The sequence below is a fragment of the Sminthopsis crassicaudata genome, chromosome 3 (assembly GCF_048593235.1).
Source record: "Sminthopsis crassicaudata isolate SCR6 chromosome 3, ASM4859323v1, whole genome shotgun sequence".
Taxonomy (NCBI): domain Eukaryota; kingdom Metazoa; phylum Chordata; class Mammalia; order Dasyuromorphia; family Dasyuridae; genus Sminthopsis; species Sminthopsis crassicaudata.
The window spans coordinates 537,157,731-537,175,715 of NC_133619.1; the positions used below are offsets into that span (position 1 = coordinate 537,157,731).

At 31.8% G+C, this 17,985-nt stretch overlaps 1 protein-coding gene across 2 annotated transcripts in view; it reads left to right on the forward strand.

The window, feature by feature from the left end:
- The window catches only part of ANGPTL5 (angiopoietin like 5), a 155,830-nt gene extending 144,189 nt beyond the window's left edge, over window positions 1-11,641 (forward strand). For both annotated transcript variants that reach the window (XM_074304437.1, XM_074304436.1), the window contains 7 exons: window positions 258-402; window positions 2,380-2,483; window positions 2,772-2,865; window positions 5,047-5,147; window positions 7,503-7,623; window positions 9,289-9,474; window positions 11,268-11,641. In XM_074304437.1, coding sequence (XP_074160538.1) covers window positions 258-402; window positions 2,380-2,483; window positions 2,772-2,865; window positions 5,047-5,147; window positions 7,503-7,623; window positions 9,289-9,474; window positions 11,268-11,587 — 1,071 coding nt within the window. In that variant the 3' untranslated portion in view covers window positions 11,588-11,641. The remainder of the gene's footprint in view (window positions 1-257; window positions 403-2,379; window positions 2,484-2,771; window positions 2,866-5,046; window positions 5,148-7,502; window positions 7,624-9,288; window positions 9,475-11,267) is intronic.
- Window positions 11,642-17,985: the final 6,344 nt, after the last annotated feature.

Here is a 17,985-nt window from a genome sequence, read left to right on the forward strand (position 1 = left end):
AGAGGCTGACTACTGACTTAGCCTCTCCATGTCTCAGACAACTCTCTTAGAATGTAAGTCTACTTACAGACTACTGACCTATGGTTATTCAGTTTTTGTATGTACACTATATGTGCCTATATTTGATTTGGATTTAAACCTAAACCTTCCTGAATCCAAGGTTGCCTTATTTCCTCATGCTTCCCCTCCTATATAATTACTATATAATATATTTTATTTTTCTTTATTTCTCCTTTACTTCTCTATTGATATGATAGGATTCTTCAGCGATTAATATTCTTGAAGAATTATCCAATAAAGGAAGCAAAAGTAACCCTAATGATACTGTACACAAGGAAAATTGTGGTGAATCATGTGTAATTCAAACTAAAATTACACGAGAAGAGAAATATTTCCTGTGTAGTAAGTAATCTTTGAAAATAGCATCAATAAATCATTGAATTTTTAAATTTCGTGAATGGAAAAAATTGTTTCTGTTTATAGGTTAATTTTGGGTAGTTTTACCTACATCTTGGCTGCCTGTTTTAGCTGTTGTCAGATATCAATTAAATTCTGGGAACTGCAATGACTAGTTATAGAAGGTGGTAGAGATTTGATATTATGTAAATTCATAAAAGGCAGTCTGCTTATTCCCAATCTTTTGAGCAGATAAAATTCTTCCTAGTTATATAATGAACAAGTATGTGACAGGAAAAAAATCATATAAGCAAATATTCATTTACCATCTGCAATATGAGATTATTTCTTAGTTGGCTGTTATAGATATATGTTATAGAAATATGAAAAGTTGAGCTTTCTCTTTTTAGTCCTGCTTTGTGGAATTGTGATCCTCAGTGGAACAATTTATATTTGGCTTCTTTCCCTGCCCTTCCCTATTTTTCTTACTACTATTGAAGACTCCATCCACCTCCTGGTTACCTAGTTTTGCACCCTTTATATTATACTCTCTTCACCCTCCATATCCAGTCTCTAGCAACTTCTGTGGTTTCTATTTTAAAAGCATTCTCATATATGTCCCCTTCTCTGCTCTGACACTGCCAAAATCCTGGTACAAGCTCTTATCACCTCACATATAGACTACTGAAATTGTCTTCTGATTGGTTTTCCTGCTCTGACTCACTCCACTATTATATTACCTAGTTAGCTCTTAAACTAATCTTTCTAAAGTTCAGGTCTCACCATGTCCTAACCACTTCTCTTAATCAGTTATCTCCAGTGGCTTCCTATCACCTCTGATATTTGCTAGTTATATGGCTTCTTTGAGTCTGTTTCTTAATACCTGCAGTTTTATCTCACTGGTGACTCAAATGAAGTGAAGAATGTAGAGCATTTTGTGAACTATAAAGTAGTATTTATATAAATGCTATGTATTCTTTTTCTCTATTAATTAGATTGTTTTCAAGGAGAGTTTGAAAAACCATTTTTCGAAGATTTTGTTGAATTGATTCATGCTTTGACAAGATATTAGCTAGATTAGATTCTACGAAGAGAAATTATTAAAAATAAAGTTTAGCAGCAATGATAACTCACATTTATACAGTACTTTCTACTTTTCACTGTTTTTAAAAAATATTTTATCTCATTTGAGTTTCACAGTAACTTTGTAAAACATGCAGGGGAGGAAGACATTACTATTCTTATTGTACATATCATGAAACAGACTCAAGATTGCTGTGACTTCTTCAAGGTCACTCAGCTACTAAGTGGCACAGTTGATACTCAGACCCAAGTCCAACTTCCAAAACAATACTTCTTGTATCTCCAGTTTTTAGCTCAATAGATGGCACATAGTAAACACTTAAATTCTTGTTGACTCATTGACTTTCCAATACAGCACAAACCTCAACAGTTTTTAGAATCTAGTTATCTAAAGCTTTTGAATAATAAGAATTTCTATCTACTTTTTTGAGAAAGAAGGGAAATTTAGATAGAAACGCTTAATAATAGTATTAAAGGCAACAAAACAACTTCCAAGGTCTTTTCCAGTCTTGGTATAAATTCAGACCAATTTTCTACTTCTATATGTGTATATATACATATATAATGGGATTTGATATCTCTTCCATCTTTTGGATTTACTTCTAAATAATATGACTTAAGAGGTGAATTTGATTTAAGTCAGTTTGTTGAAGTATACCATACTTACAAAGGCATCAAAAACTAATACATTTTAGAAATGTTTTTTAATAAGTGATAAAATAAAAAATATTAAGGAAAACAATAATTATCCTAAGCACAGTTTTCTAAATATTTGAGTTAATCAAGGTTTTTACTAATCTCATACTTAGCCAAAACTCATGAAATACAAGATTTTTCTTTTCAGTTTAGTAGTTTTGTACAGCAATAATAAATACCTCAAGGATTTTATCATGATTTAAGGGAATTTGCAGAGTTCCATTGTTTCCTATACAAGGAGCACCAAAAAACTACTCAGAAACATGATGGATGAACAACAAGCTTCTTTGGATTATCTATCTAATCAGGTATTGATTTAATTTCTTTATTGGATATAACATATACACTTTTTTATTGGCTGGGGTTAACAATTATCATTGCTTGAAATAAAATTAAAACTTTAATTTTTCACAAAGTAGGTATGCAGTCCTGTAGTATGGACTTATAAGTACAGAAATTCAACTCTTTACAGCCTGTATAATAGAGGCACAAGAATCTTAACTTAAGAAGTATCAGAAGTGTATTCAAACATACATTTACTTAAATCCATTTTTTCCCCTTTTTTTTTTTTTTTTTTTTTTTTTTTGCTTATGTAGGTGAATGAACTTATGAATAGAATCCTTCTTTTAAATACAGAAGTTTTCAGAAAATATCTGGATCCCTTTCCCCATAGACCAGTTCAGGCACATGGTATGAACTTTGCCTTTTCTTCCATTTCATAGCCTTTTTATGTATTAGAAGTGTCATGGATGCAACAATAGCATTTCTTTATTTTTAGAAGAGTACTACCAGATCCTTATTGCAAAATAGCGTTTGAGAGAGTAATACCTGGCATAAAGTAAATTACATTGTAGACTTTATGTTTGTATATGTATGTGTGTATGAATATTTATATTTATGTATATTTATACACACATACATACACATATGCATATACTATCTATATCTATATACTATTTTTGGTAATGTTTTGAAAGCTGTGACTTTGTAAAAGTACTTTGAACTTGACTAGAGTATAGTTATATTTCCCCCAAATATTCTAGATATACATTATTTTTGATAAGTATCTTCAAAAGGGATAGAAAGTTTGCAGCAGAATTTCTGATGCCTGAAATGTTTCAAATTTGAAAGAATAGGCATGATGAGATGAAAAACAGATATATTTGGAATTAGGGAATCTGAATTCACATTCTGATCCTATAACCTAGAACTTATATGACTACAGGCAAATCTATATACATTGTTTTCTATAAAATGAGGAGGTTTTATAAGATGACTTTTCAAGTCATTTTCTAGTACAAAATCTATCAAAAAGTCATTAACTCTAAAGGTTTGAGAAAAAGAGCTGAATAAATATGAAGAGTAGTTAATCTACTTACTTAATTCTAAAATACATTGGAACCTCTCAAATTTTTGAAAATTATCTAGCATCTGGGGACATACCTAACACATTACGCATGGATTTCCCATACAAGGCTACTCCAGATTTAAGGGACTCTTTGTGTCTTTATTCACTGAAAATCATAGCCCATAAACTTTTATAGTCAGCTAGGGGACACATTTCAAATACTAGAGAATTACTTCCAAGGAAGAACAGTTAATGAATAATAAAATAATATTAGTATAATAATAATAATAATAATAAAACAATAAAAGTATCAATGAAAAAGCATCAGTAGAGCAAATAATTGCTTTGTCTTGTGGACATTCTTCCTCAAATGCATATACAATATGAAGAGTGGAAGTATAAACACACATGGGGAACAGTAGAGAATTGCACATGTAGGGAATGTATGTCTAGGGCATATTCAGAAAGTCATATAGAGGAACACATATAATTAGGTTTGCCAATTAGAATGGCATGTAATTTAGGAAACATATGTGGCTTTGATACATTCATGGACCAGTGACACACTTTAAACATTTTCTGTGTGTCTTAGTGACTGTGCTACATCTGCAGGTTTCCCCCATCTTGGTCTCATGAGGCAATTGTTTGGCTGGATTTATTACTATTTGGCAGTCTCTACTACTAATCCCCCCATTTTCTCTTTGCTTCTAGCATCTGACTTCAGTGAGAATAATTAGCTTGGGTGCTAGCTTTTCTTCTTGTTAAGTAAGCTTTATCATACCCTTATAGTTTGAACCTAATGGGCTTTACCCCCTTTACAAACTTTGAATTTCTCTGATAATTATTTTTATTTGTACTGAAATATAACATCAAACTCTTTTTCAAATATTTATATCAGTAAATAGGATGATTAAGCTGTGCTGTATTTGAACCCCCAGCACCTAGCATATGATTGGCGCTTAAGAAATATTTGATTAATCTGTTTCTCTGATCAGAAAAAGAGAAAGAGTCACTTCAGATCCATTTGTCTATTGCTACTTACATTGACAATCCTATGAGGTATAGTTTGGGGAAGCTTGAAGTAGTTTGGGGAAGCTTGAAGAAATAGAAAGTAAATTGAGATAAATCTTTTATTTTTTTTTTTTCAAAATTGAGGGAAGGGAGAGAAGAGACATGGTTTAGGAAAAATTTGAAGTAAAGATCAATAATCATTTAAATCAATATGACCATCTTAGGAGCAAGAAATTCACATCTCTTGCTGTCCTTAGTGAATAGAAGAAACATTTTGTAGTAATTATTATCTATTAAAAAACATTTTCAAAGTAAGATTTTCTTCTTCTCCTTGTTTTTGTCTTTTCCTGATTTTTAGAATTGAGATATTTTTATTGTCAATGATTAAAAGTTATAATTTTCCTGAAAATAAATTGCTACATAAATTCTTAATTCTCATTTGTTCATTTTAATGTGCTAAGAGATATATTTCTAAAAATGCCAAATTAGAACTGTTTTTGATTGTTCTGCAGGTTTGGATTGCACTGATATTAAAGATACAATTGGCACTGTAACAAAAACTCCAAGTGGTTTGTACATAATACACCCTGAAGGCTCCAGTTACCCTTTTGAGGTAAGACTCTTTTACATGTTGCATAAGATAGAGGAGAAGCATAGAAACTGAACTTGTGATTTTACTGGTATAGGGAGCTCTGGTAAGGAATTTCCTCTAACAGTATACATTGATAACTTCTTTTAAACTTATAGTCTTTGACAGATGCCAGGAGTACTGGAAAATTAAGTTCTTTGCATTGAGTCATAGTAAGTGTTAGGGGAGGGAATAGAATCCAGGCCCTATTGTTTCCAAGGTTGGTGCTCCACTATATTGTTTCTTAAAATAAGCAGGCAGATTCAGAATTCTAATTCAATATTTTTATAATATAGTTTGTAAATAATTTCTGAATAAATCTATAATAATTCTGCTTTTAGTTCTGTTAGTTTCTGGAGTTCTGGCGCTTTGTGATGCTTAAAACACAAGCTGAACTTTTTTTTTTTTAATTAAGAAGTTTTACAATTTTAGTTTCAGTGGCCATGGTTGCTGTGTTAGAGTTAAGATATGTGGTTCAAGATCTTATGTTGTCATAACAGCAATAATGAACATTTATTGATATGAAAATATAACATGGTAAGCACTGGCCTAGGATTAACTAAAGAAAAATAATTTTATTTTCCTTCCATATGATCTCAAATGTTTTTTGAAATTAAACAATTTGGCATTATATTTTTTCTCATTTTCCCCATTAGAATATGACCTCATTAAAATCAAGATGTATTTTTCCTTTTTTTGTATCCCCAGTTCTTAAAGGTACCATGCACATAGTAAGCTTTTTTTTTAAATTTAATTTTTATTTTATTTTATAATTATAACTTTTTTTTATGACAGTACATATGCATGGGTAATTTTTTATAACATTATCCCTTGCACTTACTTCTGTTCAGATTTTTTCCCTTCCTCCCCCAACCCCCTCCCCTAGATGGCAGGCAGTCTTATACATGTTAAATATATTACAATATATTCTAGATACAATATATGTGTGTAGAACCAAATTTCTTGTTGCACAGGAAGAATTGGATTCAGAAGGTAAAAATAACAGTTTACACTCATTTCCCAGTGTTCCTTTTCTGGATGTAGCTGATTCTGTCCATCATTAATCAATTGGAATTGGATTAGCTCTTCTCTATGTTGAAGATATCCACTTCCATCAGAATACATCCTCTTACAGTATCATTGTTGAAGTGTATAATGATCTTCTGGTTACATAGTAAGCTTTTGATAAATGTTGGTCAAGTGCCTGAATTTAGGTAGTCTGATTTGAATAAAAAATAAAATAAGTTTTGTATTACTAAGAAAAATTATAAAATATACAGGTGCAGGTTGGTATTATGACTTTTAATAAGTTTTTAATTATATTGTAAGTTTCCATGAAATATATTATTTATAAAAATATGTTATAAAAACAATTTCCTACTATTGTACAAATATATTAAATTGTTTAGAGAAAAAAATAAATGTCTTTTAAATTTTTATTTATTTTCAAAACATATGCATGGATAATTTTTCAACATTGACCCTTGTAAAACCTTGTTGTTCCAATTTTTCCTCCCTTCCCCTGGCCCCTCCCCAAATAGCAAGTGATCCAATATATATTGAATATGTTAAAATATATGTTAAATCCAATATATGTATACATATTTATACAATTATCTTGCTGCACAAAAAATCAGATTAAAAAGAAAAAAATGAGAAAGAAAACAAAATGAAAGCAAAAAATAACAAAAAGAGAGAAAATGCATATATATTGTATCTAGGATATATTATAACATATTTAACATGTATAAGACTACCTGCCATCTAGGGGAAGGGGTGGAGGGAGGGAAGGGAAAGTCAGAACAGAAGTGAGTGCAAAGAATAATGTTGTAAAAAATTGCCCATGCATATGTTCTGTCAATAAAAAAGTTATAATAATAAAAAAAAGAGTGAAAATGCTATGTTGTGATACATACTCAGTTCCCACAGTCTTCTCTCTGGGTGTAGACGGCTCTCTTCACCACAAGATCATCTGGCCTTGATCATCTCACATTGAAGAGCTATGCCCATCAGCATTGATCATTGTATAAACTTGTTGCCATGTACAATGATCTCTAGTTCTGCTCATTTCACTTAGCAATAGTTCATGTAAGTCTTTCTAGACCTCTCTGAAGTCATCCTACTGATCGTTTCTTACAAAACAATAATATTGCATAAATGTTCATACCATACTTCATACCATAATTTATTCAGCCATTCTCCAACTGATGGGCATTCACTCAGTTTCCAGTTTTTTGAAAAAATAAATTTCAATTAAAAGTGAGTTTTTAAAACATGAATATGGAAAAAAGTATAGTGCAACGATAAATGCTAAACTTTTCTAAAATGTTTTTATTATAGGTAATGTGTGACATGGATTATAGAGGTGGTGGATGGACCATGATACAGAAAAGGATCAATGGAGTAATTGATTTCCAAAGGCTGTGGTGTGATTATCTGGATGGATTTGGTGATCTTTTAGGTTCAAATTTATTTTATTATTGATCATTTTTTGGTCCCTTCTAGAGAAAATGATTCTCTTGGTCAGAATTTTGTTGACATAGGTCATGTTCCCAATGAACTTTGTTGTTAATATTGATAATAATAATAATGAGGACAAAATAGCTGGGAATCTATATAGTACTTTATAATTTTTTCAAGTGCTTTTCTTTTATTATTTCATTTCTTACTTCCAGCAGACCTGTGTGATAGTTTCCCTAACTTAGTCTAACCTACTCTTTTCCTTCTTTATGATTTTGGAATCATATTATTCATCTGTAAGGTTGATTAAGATATATCAATTGATAGAAAATTGATATATCAATTGATAGTATGTTGTCCATTTAAATATATATCATAAATTTGGACAGTAGACATTCTAGTGTTTAGGGCTTGATGTCATCTGCAAACAGGAGCATCTAGAGGACTTCACTATAACAAGGAATTTTTCTTTAATTTCAATTATTTCCTGGATCTTTTCCACAACAGAGTTTTAAGTCCTTTGATAACTGTTTCCTTGTTTAGTTAATTTTCTGATATTAATGACAATAAAATATTCAAACAAGGTTCTTTCTGGTCTATATTTCATGGATTCTTGAATAATTTTATTTATGCTTGGGAGACACCTTAAAAGAATTGAGTGTACGAAGTCAGATTTTAAAAAAAATGATAATCAGCAATAATCACAGTGGAATATTGTATTCTTTAAATCTTTCTGTAAATTGTATGGGGATGATATGGTTTGCCAAGGAATATTGCTTCTAAATGTCTGCCTCTTCCCTCTGAACACCATAAATATGAATGCTCTTATGTATGTGTAAATTATTGTCATAAAATTTTTCATCATTTGGGAAAGAAGGCTGGGTTTCTCATTGCTGATATTACCCTATTGACTTTTTTTGGGTGTTAATAAGATGTGAGAATTTTTTCCAGTGCTTCAGTGTCTTGCTCTCCTTTGGATACTTTGTATCCTAAATATATTCCTAAATGTCCTTAAAATTGTGACATCTCTAGTATGAATTAGCTCTACATAAACTTGGTCAGATCCAAGTACTTTTCCACTATTCTCTCTTAAAGTGAGATTTTTATCTCTTCTATACATATAGGGATTTTAAAGTTCTGGTGCGGTGGTTCTCTTGTCCTTGATGGTAAAAAAAGGTGTTATAAATATCTTTCCCATTTCTATTTCATTTGTTATCCTTTTTCTCTTTTAAAAAATGTCTTTGGGAAAGCTTAGTTTATTTTAGTTTATTTGCTTAGTTTATTCTCTCACTAATCTTATATACCAGCTTTATCCTCCACTGTTTTTCTTTTTTGTTTGTTTCATGAGGAAATTACAGCTCATAATCTTCTACCACCTTTCTCAAATATATTTTACAAATAAGTTTTTAATTCTCTTGGCTGCTTTCAAGAAAGTCATGTATATTCAAATACATATGTATATTTATAGCTAAGTTAAGTAAAAGGTTAATAATTATATTGACATTTTAAACTAAAAATTAACACTTGGGCAAAGATTCCTTTTTCTTTATTAACTTTTCCACATAAAACATCTTAGCTTCTAGCAGTTGAGATATACTGTGGTAAAAAAAACCCAAAAGTTAATTTTTGTTTTCTATAATTTTAAACTAACATTTTCTCTTTACAGGAGAATTTTGGCTAGGATTAAAGAAAATATTTTATATTGTAAATCAAAAAAACACCAGCTTTCTGCTGCTTGTGACACTGGAATCTGAAGATGAAACATATGCTTATGCATCATACGAAAACTTTTGGATAGAAGATGAAACAAACTTTTTTAAGATACACTTAGGACGTTATTCAGGAAATGCAGGTAAAATTTCCTCCTTAAAATTATGCCAGTAAATGAAAATATATCATTTAACAGTTAAGAAAATTTTAACAATGTTGATATGCTGTTAAATAGTATTAATTATCATAGACTTTTCGATTGCTAGTGATAGAATGTGTTAGAAATGAGAAACTTGGACAGTATTTTGTTTTCTAAATTTCTTGATTCTATTATTTTCATTTTGTATGTCTTACAGTTTTCAAAGTGCTTTTATGTGGATTATCCCACTTGATTCTCGCAAAAATATATCAAGAACAAATTGTGAGGGGCAGCTAGATGGCGCAGTGGATAGAGCACCAGCCCTTAGGACCTGAGTTCAAATGTGACCTCAGACACTTCAACACTTCCATAACACAGTATAACTATGAGAGACATTGAGAAGCATAGGCTAATCAATATCGCTAAATTCTGGTAATAGATCAAGGAGGGTTGCCAAGTAAAGACTATTTGGCAATGAAAGATCATTGGAATTGGGGAATAACTTTGTTATATCATATGTGTCTGCAATACAAAATTATTGTGTAATAAGAAACAATAAGTATGAAAACTTGAGAGAAATATTATAAGACTTGTATGAACTGAGGCAGAACAAATTAAACAGAACCCAGATGATAATACTAATAATATTGGTGATAGTTACAATAATGTAAACAAAACTGACAATGAAAAGTAATTAATTTATTATTTGTAATAACGCATCTTTGTCACAGACAGCTGTTGAAAAGACTCAACTTCCATCTTTTGTAGAAAGATGGAGTCTTTCAGATATGAAATGTGTTATATATTGTCATATATAGTCACTGTATTAGTTGATTTTCATAAATGTTTTTCTTTGTTATAAGAGAGGGTGCAGTACTAGTGGGTGTGTGTGGTTAAAGGGGAAGTAATTGTGATGTAAAAATAAAAGGTAACAGGAAATAAAAAGGGAAACAAAGAAAAAAATCACTAATGACCTTTGCAACATTATCAATAGAGCCCTAAGGGAGAGAAGTAAAATTGTAAAGATAAAAGAAATGGTGTCAGGAAGTTAGAAATATAGGAGAATAATTTGAGGAATAGTGGTGTGAATGGAAGTATGTTCACCTATATTCATTATGTATGCATGTATTTTTAGGATAGTTGAGTAATGAGCCTATCTGGAGATATAAGGAAAGACCCAGTAAATTCAGAATGAAGATGAGAGCATGGTAAAAGATCCATATAGACAAATTCTAGAGAAGATTAGTAAGGCTAGGAATAAAGGGTATAGGTAAGAAGGTTTAAGAATAAAAGTGTTTAAGATAAATGTTTTCCTTTTATCTATAATCAATTTGCCATAGCTAGATGAAGTGAAAAATGTGGTAATTTTAATTTTATTTTGTACATAGTCAATAATAGCTATTAGTGATTGATTGATTTGGTTTTTGAAAAAAAAGAGTTCTCTGTAGAATATTAGCAAATTCATATATGCTACTTTTGGCCTCACATTATCTGATTTAATATTTACATAGTCTAAACCTGTCTACCACCTTCTTAACTTTGACTTTTAGAGCTGGCTAGATGCACAATTTGAGAAGATGCTTGAAGGGCCTAAAAATTCTAGTGTATAATGTCTCCTGAATAGATACTGATATATGAAGTACTTATTGTGATCATTAAGGATTAAACTGTAGTTTTATATAATTTTTGCCTTTAAAGTATTCATGAAATTTCAATGGCAAAGTAGGTTGAAAATATTCAATTATATTTATGAGAAATGGTTTCATGTTTAATCATTGTCAGTCTGTTTTATCCAGGTGATGCATTCCGTGGTTTCAGAAAAGAAGATAATCAAAATGCAATGGCTTTCAGCACCTCTGATGTTGATAATGATGGATGCCGTCCAACATGCATGATTGATAGTCAGTCAGTCAAGAGTTGTAGTCACTTTAATAATAAGACGGGTTGGTGGTTTAGTCAATGTGGCTTAGCAAATCTTAATGGTGTTCATCAGTATCCAGGAAAGTTGCTCACATCTGGAATTCACTGGGGTACATGGGTTAAAAACAATTCATGGGTCAGACTCAAATCTGTTTCAATGAAAATACGAAGAATTTACAATCCACTTTTCAAATAACCAGAAAATAACAATATATTATTCTGCATAAAATATAATACTATTCTTTTCAAATGTCTATATTTCTTTTATTCCCCCCCAAAAAAGCTTACATTTATAAAGTGCTTTATGGTTTAAAAAGCACTTTTCCTCACAATAACCCTGGGAGGTAGATTGTGCAAGTTTTATTATATGCATTTTTGGATAAGAAAATGTGCTCAGAGAGATTAATGACTTCTCCAAGGCTCTTAACTGGTTAAGTGTTATAGGGACATGAATTTGAAATCTCCTACTCTAAATCCAAAATTTCAAATATAACATATTTAGTAGCCAATGTCCTCTTACATTTGGAATCTGCTTATTATGGAAACTATTCTAGTCCTATGTCTCAGTTTTAAGAAATAAAAGTATGACATATAGTAGAAACATTAACAATATACAATTAGTTCCCTTAAAAAAAGCTGTTCATCCTCTGTCCAGCTTATTGGATCTTTTAATTTCTGGGTTTTCTCATTGATCCTTGTTATATATAACAAATAAGACTATTTTCATAATAGAATGTATCTTCAAAATAACATTGAAGGAGAAAATGACTTGAAGGCAAGAATTGTTTCCTTTTTCTTAGTATCTGGTATATAGTTATATATATATGTATATATATATATCAATCATAGGAATATCTGTTGAATAAATAAACAAATGTGTAAAATACTTGTAAGCAAACTTTTCAAGCATCCTTAAGGACTCTACAGGGGCCAATTTACATAAAATTATACATTAATTAGAATTCTATGTTGTTTATTCTGAAGGACTGTGTTTTAAAAGGTGATAAATTGAATCTTGGTAACCTACTTTGAATAGTTGGAAATAATTAAGTTGTATTTCTTTTAAAAATACTCTTTAATTCACTTTTACTATCCAAATTAATTTCCCCACTTTCTACGTAGTTAAAAATTATTGAAATTATACATATGTAGTCAGATATTATGATTATGTAAAATTGCAATTTCTAAGAAGTATTTTCTTTGGCACTGAAACAGCCATAGTGAAATAACATAATAAAGCTATCATGCTTATCTTTATGGGTATCCTCTTCTACAAATTAATAAACATATAGGAAACTTCCATTGGAGGACTATTGAGGAGTAACTTCTGTGCAAATTAATAACTTAAAGCATATATTTGAATGCTATTTGACTTGGTATCTAGTATTGGCACATTTTTGCATCCATTTCATATACTGATGTAGCAATAAATTCCTCATTATTAATAAAAGGTGTTTATGAAAGTAACTTTTAGTAATTTTCATCTTTTACAACTATTGAAGCTATTTTTCTAATAATTTTATTTTTGTTTTCATTAAGTTCATTCCACATTTTAATACAAATTGGCTATATGAAAACATAACACTAGCAGTTTTTAAGAGGTTAGTATAAACAGATGGTATGTGTTCCAAGGGAAGCGAAAATAAAAACATAGTTTAGTAATAAAGAAGTGATAATAGAGCTAGCAAAAATCCATTCTCTCACCTTTGCCATTGAGTCAAGACTTCATGTAATAAAGGTCAGATCTCATGAAAGAGGGTGAGTGAATATAAAATCTTCATTTGTCACGGGAGAGGACAGAGATGGAAATTACATGTTCAGGAAGAGCCAATTTTGAATTTTTCAGGGAAATGGAAGAGATGAGGAATGGGTTTAAAAATAGTTTGTTTCTGCTACAGTGAGAATTCTATAGAGCACAAAAACAATAAGTTAAAAAATAAATATCCTTGCCTTGGTGAAAGGAGGTGAGAAGAAATAACTGAGGGATGGGAATGAGATGTGAAATAGAGGTAGTAGCAGGCTTGAGATATTCACACTCAGAGAATAAGGTATAGATTGTCATGTACATTCCATCTGATAATGAGTAGAGGAATTAGATGGGTGATACAGATGGAATTACATGACAATCATGAGGAAAACCAGTACAGGAATGAAAAGATGCTTTTATTTATATACTAAGAGTTATTAAAAGTTCAATGAAGGAAAGTGAAGAAAATATAGAAATAAAGGTAGAGGGATTATACAAATATCTAAGAATAGTGCCACTTAAGTTGTAAAATGGTTCATGCAACATGTGCTCTCAATTTTCAACAAAGGGAATTAGAAAATAAGTTCTGAAAAGAAATCTACATAGGAAATTCATGATAGAAGAATATTAATAATTCTGGTTTGACTTTTCTTGTTTTTAGCAAAGCAATTCTAATGAAGTAAAAATAGTTTTTCCATACACTAATGTGGACTCAAGAATTAAACTAGTTTATGTGGCATGGTAGAATTTAATGTTTTAAACATCTGGAAGGACAACTTGATGGCATTTCATTTTCCACTGAGGCCTGAGTTACTTCATATTTCAGTAAGTTAGTCTTCAGAATTGAATGGTATTCTACTAACTTTCTGATTTATTTGTTGTACCATCTTCTTGATTTATGGATTCCCACATCTGATTCCCCATTAATTGGATTTTACAGAAGTTACAGAACATGAATCTCTACCTCTCATTATATAGTCAGTCTTTCTTTTGGGAAAAAATAAACTTCACCTTTGATTATTCCTTGTTATCCTTGTGAGTTTCAGTTTTCTAATTTAAATTTCATTTCTGTAATTTAATTTTTCATAACTGTGAAAAACAAATGCCCATCCATTCCTCACAATCTCACTTTTTAATTTTAGTAGTTTGGTTTCTGCATCCTTTTCTAACCTCTCACATCTGACTAATTTTTTAAATAACCTTTCTAGAGTCATTCTGTTTTCCCATGCCATTTCTGTTAGTGGCAACTAACTATTCTGTTATTTACTTCAGTGCTTTTCTGTTGCAACTTAACCAATAATATTTATTCATCAAAGTAGGAATGATCCAAATCCAGAACTAGCTTTCTAGCCTTTTAATTCATCAGCTTCTATCCTTGACTTAATTCTTCCTGATTCAGTCTTTCTTACTTCATCAAATGCCAAGGTAAAAGGAACAGCCAGTTGGATCGGTGCACAGGTGCCCACTCAGTTCCTGGGCAAAGCAAGTTTGAGAGGACTGCCTCCACAATACCATCTGAGGTTTGATTGCAGTATGCTCATCTGAAAAATTTCCAGATACACTCCATTACACTCAGGTACACTCCACTACAATCCCTAGATTTTGGAATCTTTCATCTTGCCACGAGAGGCAAGTTGATTGATCTCCAGAAGTAAGGGACTAGTATAAAGCATTGCAGTTCTCCTCGGGAATGTCATTTTGGGAACAGGAGGAATTCATTCTTGTTTTTTTTTTCCATATCCAAAGAGAGTGGTATTATCTAGACATGGGCCAACCTGTAGCACAGACATAGGAAATGCTTTTTGCTCAGATTCTTTTACAGAGTACTTTACCAATTCTACTTAGGCATTGCCTTAAGTCCTTAACTTGATTCCAAATCTTCCCAAGATTTTACTTAACTCTTTGATCTACATTTTCAAATGTCTAGCTCTTGTAGCAAACCAAACATTATTCCAAATTGGACAGACCATAAATACCTTTTTGTCTATTAGTTTACTATTGTACCTTCTTGTCATGGCTAGTCAAGCCTCTGCTATAATTCGGCATGCATCAAACAGAATTGTTTATGCAATATCCTTTTCCAGTAATATTAACCCAAGCTTCCCATCTTAAGCCCCAAATATGATTTCAGTAATCCTACATAACCTTTGCCTTTCACAGGATTGCTTTCCCCCTACAGGGAACCCACTCAGACACTGGGTAATTTGTAGTCCATTCACCAGCCAGATGCAGAGAGAGAGAGAGAGAGAGCAGAACTCTCATTCTTGGGAGATATTCTTATATCTTCCCTGAAGATTTTGTAAATATTTAGGCATCTTCTCTTTTTTAGAGACCACATTATATTCCAAAAGCAATTTTTAGAAAGGGAGAATCCTGTCTGAATAATAGAGATATTCAAAGAATCTTTCATTAATAGATTTCATTTATCTATCCTTATAACTTTGAATAAGTTTCAGGAGAAGGGAAGATTTAGTGGCACTTGTAGACTCCTGAAACTAGTGAAAATAGATTTCACAAGAGCTTTGTAATCTGTAAACTTAAGAAATTCCACTGGCTTGGCTGTGAGATTAGAAGCTGGCCTGTAGGTATTTAAAAATCACTCAGATTTCTATAAATTTTCCCATTGATGTAACAAAAAATTCCATAAGTTACATCCCTCTACGAAAACTTGAGTACACTAAAATCCTCTTTTCTAAACCATATTTCAGCTTCAGTTTCAATAATAAAATAACAGGTCCCATAGAGAGTTGTATCAATTGTTTTCACATTTACATGTAAAGACCTTATCTCTTACAGACACATACATCTAGCAACAGATTGATGACCAGGCCAAAAACTCATTTACCTAATTATAAGATAAAATGAATACATGTTTTCAGATCAGAAACAGAAAAATATTACATACTTGATCTGTGCTTATGGTTTCTATTGACCACTTTAATTATAAAAATTTGCCATAATAGGAAACAGAGGCGATTATAACAGTATCAAAACTTGTTAGGATTCTTATAAGGTTCTAAGTCACTGGAATGAATAGAGACAACGATTATCTAATTCTGTGTGATTGATCTGACCCTACTAGGAGATGTTATGGCCAGAACTTGAAACAAGGTACTGAGTGGAATTGAGGAGACAGTGATTAAATCTAATTTAGCATTGATTTAATCCTGCAAAAACATGGTTTCCTAGTGATGAAATGATTGGTGTATACTCAGTGGACAACATATAAACAGGAAGCTCTCAGAGCTCTCAGGACTTTTGGGAGAGAACTTCTGGGAGATTCAGAGTCAAGATTCACTTCACTTCAGCGTTTGTACTGGCTGGAGACATTCTGACAAGAGCTTTTGGGAGCTTCTACTAAAGCTAACCGGGCCCCAAGAAAAGATTCAGGTCTTGAAGGACACAATAAAGGATCTGGATTTTAACTCCTGGCTGCATTTTGGGATTATTGAACTGAACTGAAAGGAAGGCTGCCTCCAAGAAGCTCCCCAAGAAACCTGTCCCCAAGAAAACGATTGCATTTTAGAGGAACAGAACATTACAAAAACTAATCATTCAAGGCCTCAGTCTGAGGGCAGTTGACATGTAGTATTAATCCCACTTTAGCCAATTCAGTTCTTAAATGGTGGGTTATTAACTTAATAATTCATCAGATAATTGTCTCCAAATTCAAAACACAATCCCAAGAGATTTCATCTCAATAGCAAGTTTCCCCAATCACTTTTTAAATCCTAAACTATCTATCCCATGTGCTTGTAGAGCAAGAAAGCTATAGATTATATTCATTAAACAATGAAACCATGATGTACTTAGTAAATATTAGATAATATGCTGAATGGGTTTTGAAATAACCACTTTCAGACAATTTGTAGTTAACCAGAAATATAACAAACTTCTCTTAGATTTTCCTTGCATTGCTAAGAGGTAGAATCTTTGATATAGCATCACAAATTACTTTGCCTTAAAATAACCAGACATGAAAAATAAAAAAAAAACAAACTTTCAGTTATTAAAACCATGTAAATGTTCTTTTAAATAATAGAAGCAATTAATGTTAAAGCAATTTCATTTAACCAGCATGGGGATGGTAGAAGTTTGGGGGAGGGAGTGAGCTCCAGTGAATAGGTTTCTTTTCTCACTTCTAAGAAGCAGTCTCACTTCAGTGGGGGAAAGGTGGACTACTCCTTCACCTTCCCAAGCCAACAGATTTTTCCCTTTCGCCTTCTCCTGTGCCATGTGGTATCTCCCCTAACTCCACTATGCTTTCCAATCCCACTAGCCAACTCTTTAAAAAATTATTATAGCATTTTACTTACAAGATATATGCATGGGTAATTTTTCAGCATTGACAATTGCAAAACCTTCTGTTCCACATTTCCCCCTCCTTCTCCCCACTCCCTTTCCTAGATGGCAGGTAGTCCCATACATGTTAAATATGCTAAACACAGTATATGTGTTATTTTTCTGCACAAGAAAAATCAGACTAAGACATAAGGTAAAAATAACCTGAGAAGGAAATAAAAAATGCAAGTGGATAAAAACAGAGGGAGTGGAAATGCTATGTAGTGGTTCATACTCATTTCCCAGAGTTCTTTTGCTGGGTATAGCTGGTTCTCTTCATTATTGAACAAATGGAACTGGTTTGGTTCATCTCATTGTTGAAGATGGCCACATCCATCAGAATTGATCATCATATGATATTGTTGTTGAAGGATATAATGATTTCCTGGTCCTGCTCATTTCACTCAGCATCAGTTCATGCAAGTCTCTCCAAGCCTCTCTGTATTCATCCTGCTGGTCATTTCTTATAGACCAATATTCCATAACATTCATGTACCACAACTTAT